The 25,708-nt window shown below is 31.5% G+C and overlaps 1 protein-coding gene across 1 annotated transcript; it reads left to right on the forward strand.

Annotated features, from left to right (window-relative positions):
• Nucleotides 1-23,520: 23,520 nt before the first annotated feature.
• LOC102619023 (aspartic proteinase CDR1-like) lies at nt 23,521-25,216 on the forward strand. The gene has a single exon (XM_006484673.2). The coding sequence runs from the start codon at nt 23,633-23,635 to the stop codon at nt 24,899-24,901; it is 1,269 nt and encodes a 422-aa protein (XP_006484736.1). The 5' UTR covers nt 23,521-23,632; the 3' UTR covers nt 24,902-25,216.
• The last annotated feature ends 492 nt before the right edge of the window (nt 25,217-25,708 follow it).

A 25,708-nucleotide genomic window follows, 5' to 3' on the forward strand; every position in this document is an offset into this window, starting at 1 on the left:
GTTCCTGATGAAGAGCTATCAAGTACCTCGATTCTTTAGTTTCCTACACTAATTGCTTCAAGTGTAAGAAAGTAGACGGTTTTAGGAATTCTCGCAACCAAGGGAGTAAAAATCACCCAAAAACCTAAAACAACTCTATTAGTACCAAAGTTGATTTTGATTGATTTTGCGCCTCAAGTGATAATAGAGGTACCAAGCAATACGAGAATTTTCCACCCAATGTTGAAATGAGCTGAAAATGAGCTAGAAATGTGTTTGGTTACTGAGAAAAAGATCAAGAAAATGAAGGAAAATTATTTCACTTTTATTTATTAAAACGGTTGTACATAAAATGAATCTAAGCTGCTATTTATACTTGAATGAATACAAACGAGAATCTTCTTGCTAGATACTTCTAGAAACTCTATACACACACTCACACATTGAGCTAGTGGTTACTAAACCGTTACAACAATATTGCCAGCTCAGCATAACTAACTTATGATTATAACATACTCAGCTGCAAGGGAGACCATCAAGCTTATTGTGCATCCTCTGTAATCAGGCTTATTTAAGAATGCTCCGTAGATCGTATATTAACATTAGCATCAACATACTCTCTAACATCCCCCCTTAAGCGAAATGTTCCAGGAAGAACATTAAGCTTCCATCTCAGATAATGAAAATGACCATAAGATAAGGCCTTTGTAAAAATGCATGCTGTTTGATCAACACTCAGAACATAGCAGATATCAATTTGCTTAGCCAATACCTTTTCTCGAATGAAATGAATATCCAGTTCAGCATGCTTGGTTTTGGCATGATAAACTGGATTGTTTGCTAAAGCAATGGCTCCTTGATTATCACACCATAAAAAAAGAATGACATTTGATTTGATATGCAATTTAAAGAGTAAGGCTTGAATCCATAGAATTTCTGAGGTTGCTGAAGCTAAGGCTCTATATTCAGACTCTGTACTGGACCTAGAAACAACATGTTGTTTCTTTGATAACCAAGAAACCAAATTTGGACCCAAGAAAACAGCATACCCAGTTACAGATTTTCTGTCATCCTTGTCACCAATCTGCATCAGTAAAACAATTGAGCTGCAAACTACCATAGTTATAGAATTCTAAGCCAAAGTGAATGGTCCCTTTGAGGTAATTCAACAATCTCTTACAGGCCTGCCAATGATCAGGAGAATGATTGGAAATAAACTAACTTAGTTTATTAACAGGAAAAGCAATCTCTGGTTTAGTAAGAGTAATATATTGAAGTGCTCCAATTAGACTTCTATACTAAGAAGCATTATCAACAATAGCCCCTGAATTCTATGTAAGATGATGGGAGGTAGCCATAGGTGTAGGATATAGGCATCATTTATCCATGTTATTCTTGGCTAACAAGTCTGCAATATATTTGGCCTGAGATAAATGAATACCTTTCTCTGTTTTGGTTACTTGAATGCCTAGAAAATAGTTCAACTTTCCTAAATCTTTAAGTGTAAAAGTTTGCGGCATATCAGAAATGACTTAAAGAACTAGAGAAGAATTTGAACCAGTAATAATAATATCATCAACATAAACCAACACCAAAAGAATGTGACCATTATGCCACTTGTAGAATAAGGATGTGTCTGATATGCTATTAACAAAATGCCACTGATACACCATAGTTGTTTTAAATCTATCAAATCAGGCCCTAGTTGCATGTTTTAAGCCATAAAGAGCCTTTGTAAGTTTGCACACATGATGAGGCTTAGATGCATAAATAAAACCTTCAAGTTGTGACATATATACATCCTCTTCAAGAAAACCATTAAGGAATGCATTATTAACATCAACCTGTCTAATAATCCACTCCTGCATTACAACCAAGCTAAGGATAATTCTAATGGTTGAAGCTTTAACAACCAGACTGAAGGTCTCATTGTAATCCACACCTGGAGTTTGAGCAAAATCCTTGGCTACAAGTCCAGCCTTGTATTTAGAAATAGAGCCATCTGGGTTATATTTGATCCTGAATACCCATTTATTTTCTATGACTTTTACAGGGGAAGAAGGTTGAACTAGAGTCCATGTCTTGTTGGCTTGTAAAGAGTTAAACTCTTCTTTCATGGCGTGAAACCACTTTGGATATGCTAAGGCTTGTTTTACATATATTGGTTCTGTGGGAGCAGAAAGTAATGCAGCTAAATATGTTTTTGGTTTGAATATACCAGCCTTAGACTTAGTAATCATTGGATGACCAGGTGGCTGAGATGGTGGAGGATTATGAGGTGGAGAAGAATGTTGTGAGGAGTTGTGTCTGTGATTAGATGAGGTTGACTGTGAGTGAGGAGAAGTTGATGAATGATCAGATGGATCAATATAAGAAGAGGAGGTAGCAGTTACCTGTGAAGGCAAATGAACTGAGGGATTACTTACTATAGAAGCTGCTGACAAAGGCTGTATCATAGAATGTGAAATAGCATCTCTGGATTGAGAAGTAGAGAATGACTCAGATGAACAAGACTCTTGAACAAAAAAGAAATCAACACCTGACTGATAAAGAAAAGATTGCTTATTAAACACAACATGATTGGACACATACACCCTGCCTGATGAATGTAAACACTGATACCCTTTGTGATGTGAACTATAGCCAATAAAAATGCATCTTCCTATTCTAAACTCTAGCTTGTGTTTGTTATAGGGTTGCAAATAGAGAAAACAAGAGCAGCCAAAAACTCTGAACATATTATAATATGGTTGTTGTTGAAAAATTTTAAAGTAAGGTGATTGATTTTTAAGCACAGGTGTAGGTAATCGATTGATGAGATAAGCAGCTGTGTGAAATGCATTCCACCAGAAAATCAAGGGTAATTTGGCTTGAGCTAACAAGGTAAGACCAATATCAACAATGTGTTTATGTTTTCTTTCAATCCTACCATTTTGATGATGAATATGTGGACAGGGTGTCTAAAATGAATTCCAAAGGATAAAAGTAATAAAGAAAAAGACTTGAACTCTTCTCCCCAATATGTTTGTACTGATTTAATTTTTTTTGTTCAAATGGTATTCTATAAAGGTTTTGAATGTGATAAAGACAGAAAGAGCATCAAACTTAGCAGTTAATGGAAAGATCCAAGTGAATCTGTTGTAGTCATCTAAGATAAACAAATAGTAAGCGTAACCTTGTGTGGATGTAGTAGAAGAAAGTCCCTAGAGATCTATATAAAGAAGTTGTAATGGTTCAGTAGTTTTGGTATCAATAGAATTAAAATGTTGAAGATATTTTTGCCATATTGACAAGCATTACAAAAACTGAGTTTATGAATTTCATTAACATCAGCAGATGGATTGCAAGATTTTAAAACACACTTAAGTGCATGACCAGCTGGATGACCAAGTCTTTTGTAACGTAAATCAACATTGACTGACAATGAAGAGACTTGCATTGCAACTGGAGTATAGATATCTTTATTCAAATGAAACACATGATGAAAGAGACAGAATTAGAACTATTTGACACAGAATTACTAGACATAGTGCAAAAGGGAGAAACAGGTGAATGGAAAGTTTTGGAAGAGAGATAGTCTAAGATAGCATGCTGAGTGGAGGAAGACACTGCTTGAACTCAATATAGACCTTTTTGAGTAATCCCTTTAAGTAAGATAGTCCTTGTTCCTGGCCTTAATGGAACAGGCATTGCCAACAAATTCAACAACAACATTGTTATTAGTGAGTAAGATCTGTTGAAGAGATACTAGAGAGACAAAGAATGAAAAATGATATTGCAAAAACAGAATGAGAAAAGGAGTAAGAGATAGGATAGGCTGCCATTGATTAATGACTTAAGCTTAATTTGAGGGGGAAATTGAAGTGTTGATGCAAAAGTTCATATGATTCAAGTGCTTGTATAGATTTTATCAAGAAACAAACATCGTATTTGTTCTATAATATGAATTCAGATATTGACAACTTCCTCGATTATTGTTGCGTGGATTTTTGTTATTTGATATTTGCTTTGCTGTGAAATCTTAACGAAATCGTAGAAAAAATTATTTTAGCCAGATGCATATACATGCAGAAACGTGATCACACAGGCCAAAGTTAGCATTCTCACCTTATGGCGTAGTAACATCTAAATTCTTAATCTTTATGACTTCTCAAGTATGGACTTAATTTGACAATTTGTGTCAGATTACGATGACATTCATTAATTTTAGCAGTTTGTAACATATTATGATCACAACAAAAACTTAATTAATATCGGTAATGCCATATTTACGAAGTTACGAAACAATATAGTGCTCTTAGTATCCTAAGAAGTATGACATATCATATGACATTTTTGAAGAATTGTTATGTTATTTTTCTTGAAGTTGTTACAATCTACAACTAGATTACTATCTAGGATCTAGATCTAGTGGGAGTTTGAATTATATATATAAAGAACAACACAGACGTATATCGAAAAAAAATTAAAAATTTGTGAAAAATAGAAGCGATACCTCTACCTCATACCTAAGAGATATATACATTCATATTAATATTTGTCTAGATCTATTTATCAACCCATATTTTATAGAAGAGGGAAATTAAAAATTGAGTACGTGAGAAATCAAAGTGCCCTTTACATTAAGATTGAAAACGCCAAGTCACCAACCCACCACACGTGAGAAATCAAAGTGCCCTCTACATTAAAATGTAAAACGCCAAGTCACCAACCCACCACTAGGGAATAAAGTTGCTTACCATGTGTTACTTATTGCATCTTTTTTTTTTAATTACGTTATTTGTAATTTTTATTGTACGAGGAATTATTCTATCTGCGACTCAGATACAAATATGGATACGTGGAAATTGATTATGATTAATGTGAAACATAAGAAACTGAATATATCTCAATATCTAACATTTTTTATAGGGAATTCTAAGATATCTAAACTTAACTCTAATAATTGGGTAAATTAGAATGCGCTAAATACAGCACTCAAGTTTAGCCTGTATGCGTATTGTATATACCGTGATAGGCCAAATTTCAGTTCAGACAATTATTAAATGGTTTTCATAGGATTTTTTTTTCCCTAAATTATTATCTCGTCTCTTAAGGATCTTTTACGTGTTAAACGTGAAATGATTTTTTTTTCTGAATCATTAAAAAAATGTATGATTAATCAGATACGATTTTCTAAGTCCTAAGCGGTGCAGATGCTAATTACTTTTTTTAATTAACTATTTGAAATTGTTTTTCGTTTCATATGAAGCTGGTTATATATATTTTTTATTCATTTTTTAACTGCTTAGCACAGTGAGAACCCGATTTCTTTCTCCTTTACTTGAGCGTCCCTTTCTTACATTTCTAGATAATCACATATACTAACTAACCGTTCTCAGGAGTGAGCACCCTCATTTTTTTTAATATATCAGATTGTCCGAATTGCTTACAATTAATTAATAAATTCGAAAAATAGAGTTTCATTACTCTCATATTTATCTTGAGGACAACTCTGTACCTGATGGTTTGGCTAATAATATTAGTGCGTTTCAAGCTCTACAAATAGTTTGGCTAATATCATATTTAGCTTAGCGTTAGAATTATATACTCTCATACAATATGAGAATATTTCTTTAACACATATTGTGAAGCGAAAATAATACATTACTTAGCTGTTTCCAAACCATATGACAGATGCTTTCAAGAATTTATAAAAATACACTATACTTTCTAACCATGATAGATATACTCAATGAAGTTTGACAAAATCCTAATGTGGTCAGTACCAATGGTTTTATGAGGTTCAATATAACAGTTTAAGATGCCTAAAGACTCTAGATAATTTTTATTTTCAACATATACTTCAAGAGATATGTATGTGGGGAGTTGTGTGGACATATGGTTTACAACATGGTGAAGATACTTAGAGAGCAAGTCCGAACACGGAAGTCTAACCCATAGTTTGGTGATTAAGGATGAAAAGATGATAATGAGTCTTAATATTTTTTATTCCAAATATAAAAGTAGGAAAGAATTTGATCCATATTTATGTCCTATCGGGATTTTAAAGATCTTAGACAATCCTAGGCCACCGCTATCTCTCATGCATATGTAACTGAATTAATTATAAGTTATATACAGGGTGGGCCATTAATTATAAGTTATATACAGGGTGGGAAAATGGCCCACCCTCAGCGAGACCGCCAAGGCTATGGCCTTGAATTTAAATTATTGCTGTCGTTTAATAAGAAAATAATGAAATTCTTGCAGGTGTTCCTGTCCATTACTCATCACAATAAAGGTTTTTTTTTTTTAATAAGCGGGCCTCTCAAAGGAGGCATTTATTAATAATAAAAGAAACGAAACAATAATAGAGAAATTAGGGTACAGAATGGATCGTTCCCGTTACAGGAATCATAACATGTCTAATTACAAAAAGAGCGGTTATAAAATAAAAGATACAGAAACCACGTAGCATGTCTAACACTGAATTTATATTTTAGAAAAGCATTAGCATTTTGAGCAAGAAAATTTTAAATTTCAACATGTGGATCACTCAAACTATATCTTCACTCTTTAGTCAATTATTCCAACAGGATACTCTCACACTAATGAAAATATAAGATGAATTTAAGTAATTCTATAATATATATCAGTGTAGAAAAGTATTTAGAAAAAGCCTAAATTGTTGTAAAATTCATAGTAGCATGTCAAACAAACTGAATAGGCAGGAAAAAAAAAGGACAAACAAACACAAGAACAAAAAGATTGAAAAAAATGATTAATCCCACCACATTTTCATGAACCAATAATATAGTACTTCTCTAATGAGGGTCGGGGTGGGCATCGGTTCAATTCGGTTCGGTTTCGGAATAAATTTTTGGTTTTGGTTCAGTTCAAGTCCGAAATTCAAAAAACAAACCGTTCAGTCTTTAAGGAAAATAAAACCCTAACTAAAACCGATAGTTCAATTTGATTCGGTTTTTTTGTAATAGTTTGCTTATTGGGTTTGGTTTCGGTTTTTTAGTAACTATTTGCTTAATGGTTCGGATTAACAAATCAGATTTTCAGTTCAGGTTAACCTTCACACAAGGCCTACTATAATCAATGTATAATAAAGAAAATTAAAATAATTTACTGATTTGTACTAAAAAAACTTGCAAGAATTTTGGACTAAAATGAATAATTTTCAACATCATTGTCACTGCTTTAATATCAAAGCTTTTAGCACAAAATATAAATAAAGTAAGATAAGTTTCTATGCTATAATTTAATTTTCCAAAACCTAGGGACCGGGATATCTTGCCCTATTGATTTTGATCAAGGACCCTTTTACAAAGTTTGCAAAAAATATTAGGCCACAACAGAATTTCTATATGCAAGCATTTCCTAAACATTGGGCCATACCAAAATTTTATAAACGACAAGGATCCGAACGATATTATTAGTTTGATTCAAGTTTTATAACTTTTCATCCAAAATCCGAACTAAACCAAATGGTTTGGCTCGGTTTTTATATATTTGGGTTTTTAGCCTCAAAAAAACCAAATCGAAATAAATAAAAAAATTTGAACAGAACTGGACTTTTCAGTTTCGGTTTATTTTTAATTTTTTTCATGCGAACATTCTTTTAAACCATAAGGCTTAAGAGAGTTAGTTTTTAACTCTTAAGCAGCATTACTTTATAGCATGTCCGCATTTAAAAAAAAAAAGGTGTTCACACCTAATAATGATTATATATTAGTCATTCTCTAGTGTGGGTGCCCTTATTTTTTTATTCGGACATGCTTTTAAACCACTGGGTTTAAGAGAGTTAGTTTTTTAACTCTCTTAAACAACACGCCTTTATAATTTATTAAAAAATAACTCTCTTAAACAACTCTTTTAAACAGCACGGTTTAAGACCGTGTCTGCATAAATAAATAAATAAATAAATATATATATATATATAAATGTTCCAGTCCGAAATTTTAAAGTGCGGAAAAATGCAGGAAAGTTTTAAAACCGCATGGTTTTAAAAGCTTAAAACTGTAAGCCTTTAAAACCGTGTGGTTTTAAAACTTTCCCAGACTTTCCCGCACTTTAAAATCCATGACCAGAAAACTATTATATATATATATATATATATGGTGCCCTTTATCTAAGAATGCTTATATATTAGTCATTCTCTAGTGTGAGCGCCCTCATTTTATTTTATTTTTTCTATATGATCATTCTTTTAAATCATGGGCTTTAAGAGAGTTAGTTTTTAATTCTCTTAAATTGCACGGTTTTATATTTCATTCAAAAATAACTCTCTTAAACCGCATTGTTTAAAAGCATGTCCGCATTAAAAAAAAAAATAGGATGCCTGCACCTGAGAATAATTATATATTAATAATTTTCTTGTGCCTACACCCTCATTTTTTTTATGCGGACAGACTTTTAAACTATCGGGTTCAAAAGAATTAGTTTTTAACTATCTTAAATCATACGTCTTTATAGTCCATTGAACATCTTAAACCGCATGGTTTAAGTGCGTATACACAATTAAAAAAAAAAGGATGATCGTACCTAAGAATCCTTTTGTAGTGTGGGCGTCCTTATTATTATTATTATTTTAATACGAGCATGCTTTTAAATAATAGGCTTTAAGAGAGTTACTTTTTAAATCTCTTCAACTACACAACTTTATAGGGTAAAAGCTTATTTAGTCCCTATATTTTAAGATTAGTGTCTGTTTAGTCCATATATTGTTAAAAATGTCTCAAAACATCCATGTCGTTAAAGTATTGATACCCCTACCGTTACTTTTTATTTCTTTTGGCTTACTTTTACAGTATTACCCTTTTATAATAATTTTTTTGTTTTGACATTAATAAAAAGAAAATAATTAAATTACCAATTTCACCCTAGAAAATAAAAAATTATATTAATTTTTTTACAAGCACCATTTGCACACTTGGTAGTTTGCATACAATTTTTTACAATTAAAAATTAATATAATTTTTTTTATTTTTAGGGTTAAATTGGTAATTTAATTATTTTCTTTTTATTAATGTCCAAACAAAAAATTATTATAAAAGGGTAATATTGTAAAAGTAAGCCAAAAGAAATAAAAAGTAACAATTTAATTTTTGACAATTAAAAATTAATATAATTATTTTTTATTTTTTTGGGTTAAATTGGTAATTTAATTATTTTCTTTTTATTAATGTCCAAACAAAAAATTATTATAAAAGGGTAATATTATAAAAATAAGCCAAAAGAAATAAAAAATAACGGTAGGGGTATCAATACTTTAATAGCATGGATGTTTCGAGGCATTTTTAAAAATATAGAGATTAAATGGATACTAATCTTAAAATACATGGACTAAATGAGCTTTTACCCCAACTTTATAATTCATTCAAAAATAACTTTTTTAAACTGCACGGTTTAAGAGCATGGTCCGCATTAAAAAAAATATAAGGGTGCCCTCACTTGAGAATAATTATTTATTAGTTCTTATCTAGTACGGGCACCCTTATTTTTTTTTCATATGGGCACGCTTTTAAATCATAGGGTTTAAAAGAGTTAGTTTTTAACTCCTATAAACCGAACAACTTTATAATTCATTAAAAAAAATCCCTTAAATGACACGGTTTAAGAGCGTGTCTGTATTAAAAAAAATGAGCGTGTTAGCACCTAAGAACAATTATATATAAATATATATTAAACAAATATTAATAGCGTGTGATAAATATAATCTTTACATATGATTTTGATAAAAATAACAAACATATTATAGGTGTTTATTCATACGTATGTGAGAGAAAATTAACTTTTACTTCCAAACTATTGTGACAAATATTTGTTAAACATTTAAATATTATATCTTTTAAGTTACAGCTTTTCAACTGCAACACCAATCATATCATATCTTTAAGTTTCTTCAATCACAACTCAATCAAACTATGAAGTAAAAGACTCTTTGAATAATTGAATATCATACGACCCCTTTTGGGTTGTACTATTTTATATGATAATGATGTTTTCTCCTATTACCTTGTCACCCTTTTGTTTTCTTTTAAGCTCAACAACCGGAAAATTCTATGAAAGGGTGTCATTACGTACAAAATGGGGTGCCCGGCCTATTTAGGTCCACCTCTGATTACCTGTTTGTGTGGGTTACTACCATACAGATAATGTTAATTACCTATTTGTGAGGGTTAGTACCTTAAAGATTATGTTATGAAAGCCAAGCTTTGGGCTAAAGTTAGTTCAAACGTCAAGGGTCACTAGGATTTTCGGTTCATGATGACTATAATTGTTAGGCTTAAAAGAAGAAAAACAATTTTTTTTTTAAATAAATCATTCGTATAGTACTAACCTTCAATTACGATTTACTAATAAAGAACTTGTATTAAGAAAAATAAGATCATTTGTAGCATATGTCTAATCAGTAATCGAAATGGATTGAAATAAAAATCCGACCAAATTATTTATTTGTACTACATGAATTAGAATAAGAATAATTTGTGTTCTCATTAATGAGTTTTTTTTTTTTGGGAATCGAAATCAAAATTGTTACAATTTATTAAAAAGCACTTAGTTAACTATTGTCATCATTATTAGTCATTATATTAACAATAATACTAATACTTGCTTAGTCAAAATAATTAGTTTGTAACACAATTGATTGTCAAATGATGTGTACTAAATGATTGATTCATATGATAGATAATTAATATGATCTTTGGTCTGTTCACAGACAATTAATTCTTTTTGAGCAATTTGCTTGTTTATATTTTAAGCACCATCTAAAGCAAGGCCATGATCTTTATTTTCTTCATTTCTACATAACAATATTTTTTTAACCAAATGGTCTACTACGCTTCAGGCATGCCGTAGACAATTCCTCGATATTGGATTTTCATGTCGCTTCAAGGGCTAGTGTCTCCTCAGGGACTTCCATTGCTCCAAGGACTTACGTCTCTTTATGGATTTTCAACACTTCAAAGAGTTGTATCTGTTGGATTTTTAATCCAATAATGTTGGATCCTTAATCCAATGTTGAGCTTATTTGTGAATAATTATGTGTTGTGGACTGTCATATAAGGTTAAGCTCAATTAAAAGTGATCTATTTAGGTTTTCAGTATTATGAGCTTTAATGTATCTAATAAGGTGTTAGCTTTTAATGCGTAGAGACTCAATAATATTATAATTCTATGACGGGCAGAATTAAAAATACCCAGTGACAATAGGAAAATGTTGTCTATATAAGTGGCTGGTCCCCATGTCACACATATCTTTTTATTCTTTCTGAAATCTCATTGTCAGAGAGAGACCCTGAGAAAAACTTAAAGGATTCTCTAAGAGAACATATAGATCTGGAAGGCCAACCACACAACCCTATAGAGGAATTAAGCGTTATGGATTCATGTACACTTAAGCATAATTTTATTATTAATTCTTGGTGATACAACATAAATGTTCATGTGTTATAATTGATGGTTTTCACCAAAGGTTTTCTTGCCCCAACAGTATCACTTAAGAGACACATATTTCTTTGGAGACTTTTTTTTCTTTAGAAACTTCTATCTCTCTGGAGACTTTGTCTCTTCTAGGACATGTTCATATAGGACATGTCTCTTTAGAGACGTCTTTACTATGACCATTAGTTCATTTGGAACCAGTGATTAATGGGAATTTTAATTGCTCGAGCATTATTTGCAACAGAATCTTCTTTTGAGGAATTGTATTTTTAGAAACAAGTGATTTGCCACACTTTTGACATGTAGCAGACGTTTCATTATCTATCTTTACACTTGATTATTCGATAGGAACAATCATCTTAGTTAATGTAATAACATCTCTAATATGTAACTTGGTTACGTTTTCTGCATTTAGTAATGCATCAAGTGATTGATTTGCAATTTTGTTGTAAATGAACTATCTTTCATAGTTCATTTTCACATTGACTGGTACAAAGATCTAAATAAAACATAATAAAGAAATAAATGTATTGAGATATATTGTGCCTTAAGGTTATCTTAGGTGCTAATTAACTTAGTTCTTGTGTGGTATTGAGGTATTGTGCTTTTTCAGGTGTTGTAGAAAAAAATTATAGTTAAGAAATAAAAATTGATAGTGCATTTAATTAGGACTTTTAAAAAATAATTTTAATAAAAACAGTAAATATGTTATAGGTTTTCATTGTATAAATGTGAGAAAAAATCAACTTATTATTTATTCCCAACTATAATAATAAGTATTTACCAAATATTTGGCCGAGAAGGCCTCAAAGTCTTCGTCAACCACAGCTTTCATCCAACTGTATTATTTTTGTTGCCTCTTGAGGGCTTTGTTGTGGTGCTAATTGACTTGAAGTCTTCGATCATCAGCCACATAATCCCAATATGACCTAAAAGACTTCTGTTGTATGATAAAGATGTTTCTTCAATTATTTCGCCTCCCTTTCGTTTTCTTTTAAGCTCAAAAGCCAGAAAATTCTTGGAAAAGCTTGTGATTGGTGAACTTTTGTCCACACGTGAGGGCTCTTTAGGGAATTTCGTTTGATGATGACTATTGTTAAGCATAAAAGAAGACTAGAAATCATTCGTAATAGTTAGTATAGTTTACTAACCTTCGTTTACAAATTTTAATAATATAAAGGGTAAAAGCTCATTTAGTCCATGTATTTTAAGATTAGTGTCCATTTAGTCCCTGTATTTTAAAAAATACCTCGAAATATTTCTGTTGTTAAAGTATTGATACCCCTACTGTTACTTTTTATTTCTTTTGGCTTACTTTTATAATATTACCCTTTTATAATAATTTTTTTGTTTGGACATTAATAAAAAGAAAATAATTAAATTACCAATTTAACCCTAGAAAATAAAAAAATTATATTAATTTTTTTGCAAGCACCATTTGCACACTTGGTAGTTTGCATACAATTTTTGAAAATTAAAAATTAATATAATTTTTTTTTATTTTTTAGGGTTAAGTTGGTAATTTAATTATTTTCTTTTTATTAATGTCTAAAAAAATTATTATAAAATGGTAATATTATAAAAGTAAGCCAAAAAAAATAATAAGTAACGGTAGAAGTATCAATATTTTAACGACATGGATGTTTCAAGCTATTTTTAAAAATACAAGGACTAAATGTTCTTTTACCCTAATATAAAACTTAAAGTAACTCAAGTAAAATCATCATTAACATATAATATTTTTTAACACATCATTAACGTACAATAATATTTATTAACACTGTTTGCCTATTTTATGTTCACAGCTACAAATTTAGATATAATATTAGTATTTTTTTCATTTGGCTTAATTAACGGTAATACAATACGCTCCCACCCTTGTAAGTGGATTTGAAACTTTTTATTTTCAACATAAGAGATTTTAGTAACTCCATTAATAATGACACCCACAAATAAAATTAACAATTAGATAATATAGATAACAGTACTACATCATCGCAATAGATGATGGTCCAAATTAGTGATTAAGAATTTGTTTGTTTATAACAGGAGATGGAATAAAATTTAATTTCAGTTATAACAGGAGATGGAATAAAATTTAATTAGTGATTAAGAATTTGTTTGTTTTTAAATGCATTTATATTTAATTGAACTCTGGAAACTATTGCTCCAAGTGTATGAACAAAAAAGTCAAAATTTTGAACTTTTTAAACATATAATAATTGTTTTCACAAGAATCATATTTTTTTAATAGGCGTCAATTAATTTATATGATTAAATCTATTGTGTGGAAACAATAAATTATGGGTTCAAATTCCGCTTACATGAGAGAAAACTCATGTAAGAGAAAATTACGTAGTACGTATGTTTTCATGCAACTTGTCTTAGGATTGTTCTGTGGTGATTAATTGAGTTGTTATACGAACTCATTTAATTTGTACGCTTTCAAGCAACTTGTCTTAATTAGGGTTGTCTTGTGGTGCTTATTTGAGTTGTAGGACCTCTTTTGATTTGTACTATTTTATATGATTCATGCCCTTTACCCTCTTACCTTTAAAAAAAAAAAGATGATTATGATTTTTCTCCCATTATTGCCGCCTTCTTTTGTTTTCTTTTAAGCTCAACAGATGGAAAATTATTTCAAAGCATGGTATTGCGTGAGCTATAAAGTTCACACCTCAAGGGTCATTAGGGAATTTCGTTTGATGAGATTATTATCGTTAAGCTTATAAAATAGAAGACAAATATATTGCATACTAATCTTTGTTTACAAATTTAATAATGTTGATGCAAATTTTTGCTCAATTTACAATGATTGATTTGTGTTATGACTTTTTTCTAAATTAGGTTTTATTACTTATTTTCTCCTTGAAGCAAGTGTCTTAAATTACGTGTCTCCTTGTGGTAAATTATCTAGCAAAAAAGAAATAATTGTCAAAGGGGGGGCAGCGTGCCGGCGATAACCCTCTAACGCTTAAATCAGTTCTTTTTACTCAACTTTTAGAGGGAGAAAATCTAGAGTGAGATAAGCAGGGTTTTTGTACTCATTTTATGCTCTTTTTTCTCTTACCTTCAAATGAGGGGTCTTAGCCTTTATATAGGCAACTTAGAGTCAATTGGAGAGGTTATATGACACTTTTCTTGTGACAAATGTCAGCCAAAACCCATGCATGGAGACACATATTCATGTGTCAATACTTGTTCATGACAGGTAATCTTTGGACATTTGTTATGTTTTTGGGCCCTTAACCTTTAATGGACTTAAGCTTAAATTCAACACTTATATTGGTTTCTTACAAAGAGGATTGATTTTGCAATATTTTATTCGTAAGTGCATTCTGAAGAATGTTTGTTAGCCCGTAGGCTTATTCCGTAGAATGCTTATTGGCCCGTCGGCGCATTCCGTAGAATACATATATTTGCTCGTAGGCGCATTTTCGTAAGATGTATTTTTACTTATAGGCGCATTCCGTAGAATGTATTTGTTCGTATGTATATTTCGTAGAATGTTTATTTACCCATAGGCACATTACGTAGAATGTGTATTTGCCTGGAGGCCTATTCTATAGAATGTTTATTTGCAGTAGGTCCATTTCATAGAATGTGTATTTGTCCATAGGCCCATTCCGTAGAATGTATATTTGCCCATAGGCGCATTCATAGAATATATATATGCCCATAGGTGCATTCCATAGAATGCTTAGTAGCTCGTGTGCTCTTACTTAGAAATATTTTCTAAGTGTCGAAGTCATTCTTTATAAGGAGTGGACCTAGGTCATTTTTTTGTAAAGAATGGACCTGGGTTGTTCTTTGTAAAGAATGGACCTAGGTCATTCTTTACAAAGAACGAACCTCGATCACTCTTTGTTAAGTCATGCCTTTAGTACTTTGTCGAAAACTAGCCCTTTGGGCGTTTTATTTAGAACTATTTTCTAAGTTCCTAAGCCATTCTTTATAAGGAATGGATCTAGATTGTTCTTTGTAAAAAATAAACTTAGGTCATTCTTTGTAAGTATAGGACGGAGGTCGTTCTTTGTAAAGAATATATTTAGGTCATTCTTTGTAAAGAAATGACCTAGGTCATTCTTTAATGAATCATGCTTTTGGTGTTTTGTCATATCTTGTATTTAGATACTTTAATTAGAATTGTAAGTACCTTGGTCGTCCTACCTTGGCCGTCTTTATAGAGAATGGGCTTGGGTTATTTTATGTAAAATATTTTTATTGGGCCTCTAATTTTTTGCAAGTTTTTTGGACCTTTCATAATTTGGTCTAACAAATAATATAAAACTTATATCAACCAAAAAAACATCATCATTAACGTATACTTATATGTTGTGTATGGATATAATTTTCATTTTTATTTAAAATTATTTAATTTTTTATCACATATACTACAAAATATAAAATTAGTGAATTAGATAATATCTTTTATGTATAAATTAATTTTCATTATGATAAGCCATTGTTTGTTTATTTATTTATTTTATTGGAAAAGACATTAATTGACACCCAAAGTTTGCTTAAATTATCACACGTAAAACTCTTTAATGTCATAAATGGTCAAATAGACACTTTTTTTTTTTTACTATGATACCCCTTTTTTTATATAATTTTTTCTTTAAAAGGTAGGAAAGTGTGCAAAGTTTAAATCAATTTTTCAACCCTTACCTACCTCATGCTGGACCGTGGCTGTCCAAATAAAGCTAAGATACACTTAGACTATAGTCAAAACTATTATACTAAATAAAAATACAATATTAATAGAAATATAAATATAAAATATTAAACTATTATTAATATGTCGGATGATTTTATTAATACTAAAATCCATTAACCAAAATTTGACTTTAAAATTTATAGTAAATATAGTTGAAATAATTAAATAAAATTAAAGTGTAAAGTACTTTTTTATTATTAATTATTCCTTATTTAAACAATTCACAATGAATTATATCATTTATTTGAATTGTCTAAATTTATTAGGAGTAAAACTAACAAAGGAGCAAAAAAATTGAGAGAAAAAAATGTGCTGAGGCATTTTACAATTTATGGAGATGTAATGACCTTTTAAAATTAACTGCATGAATTATATCATTTATTTGAATTGTCTAAATTTATTAGGAAAAGCTATCAAAGGAGCAAAAAAATTGAGAGAAAGAAATGTGCTGAGGCATTTTACAGTTTATGGAGATGTACTGACCTTTTAAAATTAACTGCATGGATGTAGAAACATCTACCCAAGAGCCAAAGCGTCTGCGTACAGGAAAGACGTCGTAAAGAGGAAAATGTGATATAAACAAACTAAGCATGGAAAATGGTAAAATGTATGCTTTCGTTCGAAAATAAATAAATTGCATGCTTACTTCACCTATTGTGATGTCATCAAACGCATCCAATAACTATAAGATAAAAGTTAAGTTCGGCTACGTTGGATCAGCTCCATAATGGAGCACTGATGATGACTGATTATAGAAATAAATACTAAATCTACACTTACTAATACGATTTAATGGTTCTTATTAGTGTTCCACCATGGAGTTGATCTAACTTAGCCACTGCCTTATGCAATCCTTGATAGCTATTCCATGCATAGTTGTAGGCACCATCTTGAGCATCACAAAAAAGATTATCTAATTTTATTTTTTAAATATTTATTTATTTATGTGATAGATAACAAAGTAACAAAAAATTCTCTTATAAAAGTCTTCTTAAATATAAATAAGTTTAAATTATTTTAATTGAATTTTTCTCATTATATATTTTCAATAATAATGATACAAAAAAATAATATAATATTATTTAAAGAGGGTGAAATCACTCTTCAATATTATAGAAAGAGAAGACTCTCTCATTTGAATCTCTTAAAAATCCTTTTGTTGATGTAACTCTTCAAATAAGAAGTGAAATCTCATTAGAAAAGTTTTTTGGTGAATTTAATTTATATTTCCCCAAAAAGATCTCTATCGCATTCAAATAATAGACAGATTTTTAAGCCAAACAAATTTTAAAAATTTCCACCCAAGTCGCAACAATGAGATAATTGTCATCAGTTGAACAATAATGCTATTTTGGTCGTTTTAGCTGGGCTGTTGTCGGGCTTCATGCTGTGGAAAAAATCAATATTTTTCGAAGGAAACAGCATTTTTCTTCGCATAAAATTAACTCAAATACGATTAGATCCACAACAATCTTAGGTCAATATTGCTCAAAAGGTCAATATCCTCAAGCACAAATATCTAGCTCATCAGTCACAAAATTAACTAAAACACAACCAGGTCCATTACAATTATCTCAGACGTCGATCGTCAACCGCTGATTAATCTCGAAGAAAAAGCTTTGCTATAAGCAGGGCTGCGTCAAAACGAAACTTCCACTCAGGACTTTTTAACTGTTGACAGAAATTTCCCTCACTGCATATTTAGCTGAAGTATTGGCTATGGAATATTGCTACGTAAATCTCTTAACTAATTTGTAAGTATAAATACATGCTTGACAAAAATGGAATGGATGATAGAGCATACATTGGGAGCGCCCACCCAAAACTTTTCCAGTACAAATCTCACAATAATTTTTGCAACACACAGCAAATCATGTTTTCCTATGATTTTTTATTTTTTATTTTATTTATTTATTCATTTATTTTCAAGCATGATGAAATTAACACAAATATTTCATCATTTTGTTCAACAATCTATGACGTTTCTAAGTTGTTTATACGAATGTGACATTTTATTTAATTTCTTTTAAGGTTATTTTAGTATGACACATTTTCTTTTTATTTTTTTAAACAACAATGCTACTAGCAAATACATCTTAAGTAAAATTTCCTTTTAGTTTCCAATGCGCATTCATTCAACTTGTTTTTCAGCAGCATTTGTTTTGTCTTAGCCTTTGTGTTGTCTTGTGGTTCTTGACTCAAGCCTTCAGTCGACCGATATATAACCTCATTATCAATGGCAACTTAAGGACTTTTTGGCCGCCACACGACGACTACCCATGTTCATTTGTTGTTTTTCTATCCCTGTTTTTTCCCCTCCTCTTCCCTTTTCTGATAGAAAAATATTGGAACCATCTTATTCTGTGGGCCAAGATCATAAAACATATAGCAAGGGGCTTAGGTTTAATTTAGGTAACTTAAAAACTGAAAGTAATGCGCAAAATTTATAAAACCTGCTTGTTTTCATCATGACATCATAGCCCTTAGCTACACATATATTCATACAAATTGAACTAAGATCGCCGGTATTATATATTACATCATTAATTCAAAGGCTTAAGGGTGACTTAAAGTATAAGCAAAGTTGGCAGTCGCCTAAGGCCGCATATGTTATGAAGGTCCCATTGTGATCACCTAGACCTCATATATTAATAAGAGTCTTTTTTTTTAGTTACTTAGTATACTCATATTAATAGATTTTTTAAATTACTTATAAGACTAAAACCTTTTTTTAGGCTCTCTTTAATTAATAACTATCTTATAATTAATAAGCTTTATACAAATTCTATATTAATGTTAAAGAGTTATAATTAATAATATTGTCTAATCGTTAATTTATTATTAGTTTTTCTAAGAAAAAATTAAATTATTTATCTATTTTTAAAAAATTAATTTTTAACATTAAAAAATTTCTTGCACTCTTCTCTATAAAGAAAATTATATTTATTGGTTCACTTTTGAAGTAAAAAAAAAATATTGTTTCTTGAAATAATAATTCTAAAGGAAGTAAAAAAGATACCTTATTGACTACTTTTATTTTTTAAAATTTCTTATGCCATGTTGATTATTGATATTTAAAATATAGTTAAAAATTAATTAAACTCTGAACTCATTTTTGTATTAATCCAACAATATATTCCTTTTGAGTGTTGAGGCTGGTGAAAGTAAGGAGGCCTCATAAAAAGTAAGGAGGCAGCCCTGCAAGGGCTTGCTAGGATTTACCATTCGATAATACAAAAATGATAAGATTTGTTATTGTTGGATTCCAGGTTGAGATATTCATTTGCAGTAAAAGTTAGGGGGAGAGAGAGAGAGAGAACTAACAATTTGCGTGCATTTTGCTAGAAATTTAGTTAGCTTCATTTGAAATCTTCCATGGACATTAAATGTTGGCATGATTCAAATTCTCTTGCATATGAATGAAGGTTTGTGCTATGTTACATATAATATAACATAAAGCAACATTTGAGTTGTCACCCAAAATCAAAAAGTTGCAGCATGTGAAAATAATATCACGAATGAGTTTGTTTATGGATGCATAAAAAACTTTTAATTACCGTCAATCCATCAGAAAACCTAGAATATTCAATTTGAGGGATATTTTAATATGATAGAATTCTAATAACTAAATAAAGAAAATAAAAAGTTGGCTCTTATATCGGAAGTCTAAAGAAAAATAGTAAAAATCTTTAAAAGAACTAGGAAATAGGAAAATAATTTTTGCTTGAAATTCCTCAAATACCCTTGTGAACTCAGCAATTTTTTAAGGGAGATTGTCAATTTTTCCCTACTATAATCAATATAAACCATTTACCCCCTACTGTTTTTATAATATCCAATCACCCTTTGAAAGCATAATTTTATAATATTATCCTTATTTTCAAATACACTTTTATTCATACTTATTATAAGTTAAATATCTTATGAATGGAAATTAAAATAAAAAAATTAAGTATTAAAGACAAGAAATATATGTTTTGATACGAATAAAATATTTTTCTGTTCTTTTTATTTCATAAGTTAAATATCTTATGACTGGAAATTAAAATTAAAAAATTAAGTATTAAAAACAAGAAATCTATGTTTTGATGCAAATAAAAAATTAATAATAAAATATTTTCTGTTCTTTTTATTTTATAAATGTTTTCTTATAATACAAATTTTACAATATTTTAAAATTAAATGTAAAAAGTACAAGAAAAATATGTTATTTTTTATTTATCATTTAAGTTTTCTTATAATAATTTTTATCATTTTTAATAATTTTCTTACATATTGATTATAAGAAAATATTATAAAATAAAAGAGTTTGAGAAAAAATTTATATTAATTTTTTGTTCACATCAAAATATAGATTTCTTGTTTTTAATACTTAATGTTTTATTTTAATTTTCATTCATATGATTTATTTAATTTACAATAAATATGAATAAAAGTATATTTAAAATAAGAGTAAAATTATAAAATTGTACTATTAGAAAAATTATTAACTATTATAAAAATAATAGGAGTAAATGGTATATATTGATTACAATAAAAAAAAAATTGATAATTTCTTATTTTTTAACAATGTTAAGATTTTAGTAGTGAACTACGACAGCCCACACACGGACAAACCACAATACTAAAAATATCTTTAAAGTCTTCGTCAACCGTAACTCAATCAGTGAGCTAAAAGACTTTTTGAATAATTGAATGTGAGACGACCCCGTTTCGCACTAATTTATATGATAGTGATGTTCTCCAATATTATTGTCGTTTCCCTTTTTTTTTTTTTCTTTTTTCTTTTATGCTTAAGAACCGGAAAATTCTTTGAAGCATGTGATTGTGTTAGCTAGCTGAAGTTCACAAAATAAGGGTCGCTATGGATTTTCGTTTCATGATGACTATTATTGTTAAGCATGAAAGAAGAGAAAACCATTCAAATTAGGAGCCTAAGCTATGGTCCCCCCGGACCGTACATCCCTATGTCTCCAACATTAGATTTCATGAACGGTTACGATTAATTTAATTATTGTAACTTGGAACCGGTAATTAAAAAGTTTCCATGAGATGTTAAATGCTTACAATCTAATGGTTGATATTCATCCACATAATCTCTTTGAACACATAAATTCTCTCCCTAAAAATTAAATTTTCAATCTCTCAGTAAAATTCACACATCATCTTATTTATATTTAATTTATCTCTCTCAAAAATTAACTCTGGGTTTGTTTCCATACATATTCACGGTTTGTACTCCGAGTTATTTCTTATAAAAATTGGAGATTTGTACATTGAAACTAGGGGTTTCTTCGTTAACTCTGGGGTTTTTCCAATGCGTATTTGGGGTCTGTGTACTTTATGTTATTTCCATAAAACTTGGAGATTCATACATTGAAATTAGGGTTTAAAATTTATCGTGGGAACAGCAACGTTGTTTTTTGGGGTTTGCATATTTACTCCGGGATTTGATCTTGCTCTCGTTGATATTGGGGTTTCCCACCACGCTTTCAAGCAACTACTAAAGCAATAATTTTGCGTCTTATGGCTGTGTTGAGTTGCTTAAATGATCCATAACTCATGGAATCACGATATGAACTAAAAGACTTTTCGACTGTCATACGACCCCATTTGATTGGAACTATTTTGATACGATAATGTGTTCCTCCCGTTAATTTCGCACCCCTAATTTGTTTTCTTTGAAGCTCAAAAAGCAGGACAATTCTTTGAAAGCGTGTCATTGTGTGAGCCAAGCTCACACATCAAAGGCTGAAGACAAGACAGCCATTCAGACCATGAAATTAAATTTATATTGGCAACAGACTTAGTAAATGATGAACAATTGTAAAAGCATTAATTGACTATGGTCTTTTTATACTAAAAATTGAACAAAATACATTTAAGAAATTAGTCTTAAGAAAAAGCAAAAGCGTTTGCATAACAGAAAGACTTCGTAAAGAGTAAAAGGTGGTATAAGTGCATGCTTACTTCACCTGTTGTGATGTCATCATAGCTAGGCATCAAAAAATTAGAAGACAAGATCAAAGTTTTAAGCTGTCCTCAATAATTCTTATATGATTTATATTTCCCCAATAAACAATCTCGATTACATTGACATGTAGCTAAGCTTGATTCCCTTTCATCTGGGCTAAGTTCGCATGGAAGAAGTATTTTTAAGCCAAGCAAATTCAAAAATTGTCACCCAAGTTGCAACAATAAGATAAGGCTGGCGCTAACTTATATTTAACATAACTTGCGCCTCTCACAGCAATAGTACCCGGTCCAATCAGTAGTACTGTTGCTGTGAGAGGGCGTAAATTACGTTAAACGTAACTTAGGCCCTCCCATAAGATGGTTGTCACTCTAACAAAAGCTTACTGTTGATGCTGAAATCTGAACTAGTTGGTTAGAGACTCAATATCAGATCCCTGCATCAGCATTAAATTTGTTTGGTGGGAAGCTGCTGGTTGATCTCTAAGAATATTCTCTGACTATGAGCAGAACATTCATGAGCATATAATCTTCAAACTGACGATCAATAAGTACCTGAAATTACAGAGAATGGTCAGAGGTGCCAGAAGTTTTTCCGGCGTAAACCCTCCAACGCTCAAGTCAGTTATGGGGTTTACAGGAAAAACCAAATATGCCATTTTTCATATGGCTTAATAAACATTGCTTTAAAACCAAAAGCTTTTTGAATAATTTGCAGAAAAGTAAAATAGAGTATCCAGAAAGGATTTCTCCATCAGATCTAGAGAAAAAGGGCCCCCCCATTCCGCGTGGTTTTCTCGGGGTCTTTATAAAACACCTCACACCCACGACCTTAGATCGTGACAATAACCATTAATTGATCAAATTCGTGCCCTGTTTTTTCGGAGGAGCTTTGTGGTGGTTTATTTTAATTGAGTCTTTATTCTTGGTCATCACCTGGTCGAGGTGATCTGCTCAAGCTCATAGCACCTGATCGAGGTGATCTGCTCCACCTCATAGCACCTGGTCAAGGTGATCTGCTCCACCTCATAGCACCTGGTCGAGATGATCTGCTCCACCTCATAGCACCTGGTCGAGGTGATCTGCTCAAGCTCATAGCACCTGATCGAGGTGGTCTGCTCCACCTCATAGCACCTGGTCGAGGTGATCTGCTCCACCTCATAGCACCTGGTCGAGGTGATCTGCTCCACCTCATAGCACCTGGTCGAGATGATCTGCTCAAGCTCATACCACATGCTCATCTGCTCAAGCTCACACCACCTGGTCGAGGTGACCTGCTCAACCATTTGCTCACTTTCACTCGGAGGAGATCATGGTCACTCTATTTAATTCCTCAAACACTTACTATGCGAGAAAGTTACATTTTCTTGGAACTTGGAAGCTCATTTTCTTTCCTTTTTTTTTAATTTTTGGTCTTCTATTGAAAATTAATTAAATTTTTCAAATTATCTCTCCGTGTCCTCCTCTATATAAGCATAGACTCGTTGCCACTTTCTTATTATCTCACTCACAGCTTTGATTATGGCGACCTTCTTGAGTTGTGTATTCATTCTCTTCTTTCTTTGTTTTTATGTCGTCTCTCCTATAGAAGCTCAAACTGGAGGTTTCAGTGTTGAGCTAATCCACCGTGACTCTCCCAAGTCTCCCTTTTACAACTCCAGTGAAACTCCCTACCAACGATTGAGAGATGCTTTGACTCGTTCTCTCAATCGTCTCAATCACTTTAATCAGAACTCATCAATATCTTCATCAAAAGCTTCCCAAGCTGATATAATACCCAATAACGCGAACTATCTCATACGTATATCAATTGGTACTCCCCCTACTGAAAGACTAGCTGTTGCTGATACAGGAAGTGACCTCATATGGACGCAGTGCGAGCCTTGCCCACCATCACAATGTTACATGCAGGACTCTCCACTTTTTGATCCTAAAATGTCATCTACTTACAAATCTCTTCCATGCTCGTCAAGCCAATGTGCATCTCTTAACCAAAAATCTTGCTCTGGGGTAAATTGTCAATACTCGGTCTCTTATGGAGATGGATCCTTCTCAAATGGCAATCTTGCTACCGAAACTGTTACTTTGGGTTCAACAACAGGACAGGCCGTGGCTCTGCCTGGAATAACCTTTGGTTGCGGAACAAACAATGGTGGCTTGTTTAATTCAAAAACAACCGGAATTGTTGGCCTTGGAGGCGGCGATATTTCACTTATTTCTCAAATGCGAACTACAATTGCTGGTAAATTCTCCTATTGTTTGGTTCCAGTAAGCTCAACCAAAATCAATTTTGGCACCAATGGAATTGTTTCAGGTCCAGGAGTGGTTTCTACTCCCTTGACTAAAGCCAAAACCTTTTATGTTCTCACAATTGATGCAATCAGTGTAGGAAACCAAAGACTAGGAGTATCGACTCCAGACATTGTAATCGATTCTGGTACAACACTTACCTTCTTACCACAAGGTTATAACTCAAACTTGTTGTCAGTAATGTCTAGTATGATTGAGGCACAACCTGTTGCAGACCCTACAGGATCACTTGAACTTTGCTACAGTTTTAATTCACTATCTCAAGTTCCTGAAGTTACAATACATTTCAGAGGTGCAGATGTGAAATTGAGTCCTTCCAACTTTTTTGTGAAGGTCTCGGAGGATATTGTGTGTTCTGTTTTTACAGGTACCAATAGCGTGCCAATTTATGGTAATATAATGCAGACCAACTTTTTGGTCGGCTATGACATAGAACAACAAACTGTGTCATTTAAACCGACAGATTGCACCAAGCAGTAATTAATTGGGAAGCTTAAGTGATAGTCTCCACTCTACTGGAGTTTTGTCGAGTGACTTTGAAGCCACTTTCTTCGGCCGACCGACCGATTTCAAATTCTAATGCAACTGGAGCTGAAAAAATAAATGTAGTTTGCAATATTACTGGGGTGCCCCCCCCCCCCCCCCCCGGGGGGGGGGGGGGGGGGGGTGGGCGAGTCTGTGAAGCTTGGTTTTAATTTTGTAGTTCGCAAGATTGTATCATCCTACGAACGATTAGCTCGTTTTACTGTGTTTGGTTTTGAATCAATATGGCATAAATTAAGATATTTGATGTTATTTGTGTCACTGTGTCACTCAAAAGATCGTCAATCACTAAATCAACACAAAACACAATATCTGGTCCATTATTAATTAACAATCATCTATCAGTCGCCAACAGCTACGATATATATTCCACTCAACACTTTCTAACAGTTTGACATAATTAACTGCTTCACTGTATTTTCTTTTGTATTAATTACTAAAGTATAAGCTAACAATAGTATATAATTAAGATTTAATTATTCTGATCAGTTTCTATAATTCCCATAGCCCATTCTTTCAATATATATAAAAGCTTTTGGGTTGTCGTGTGGTGCTTGACTCTTAAGTCTTCAGTCACCGATAATAATTTTGCCCTCAATGGGAACTTAAGACCTTTTATGCTTCCATACGACGATCCGAAGACCATGTGCATTTGACTCTGCTGGTTTTCGGTCCCCCTAATTTTTATCTCCCTTTGCTTTTCTTTAACCTCAAAGAAGGAAAAATTCTTTAAACCATCTTATT

The sequence above is a fragment of the Citrus sinensis genome, chromosome 4, assembly GCF_022201045.2.
Source record: "Citrus sinensis cultivar Valencia sweet orange chromosome 4, DVS_A1.0, whole genome shotgun sequence".
Classification (NCBI taxonomy): Eukaryota; Viridiplantae; Streptophyta; class Magnoliopsida; order Sapindales; family Rutaceae; genus Citrus; species Citrus sinensis.

Coding starts and splice junctions, on each gene's coding strand:
- LOC102619023 (XM_006484673.2), top strand. CDS start 23,633: ATGGCGACCTTCTTGAGTTGTGTATTCATTCTCTTCTTTCTTTGTTTT.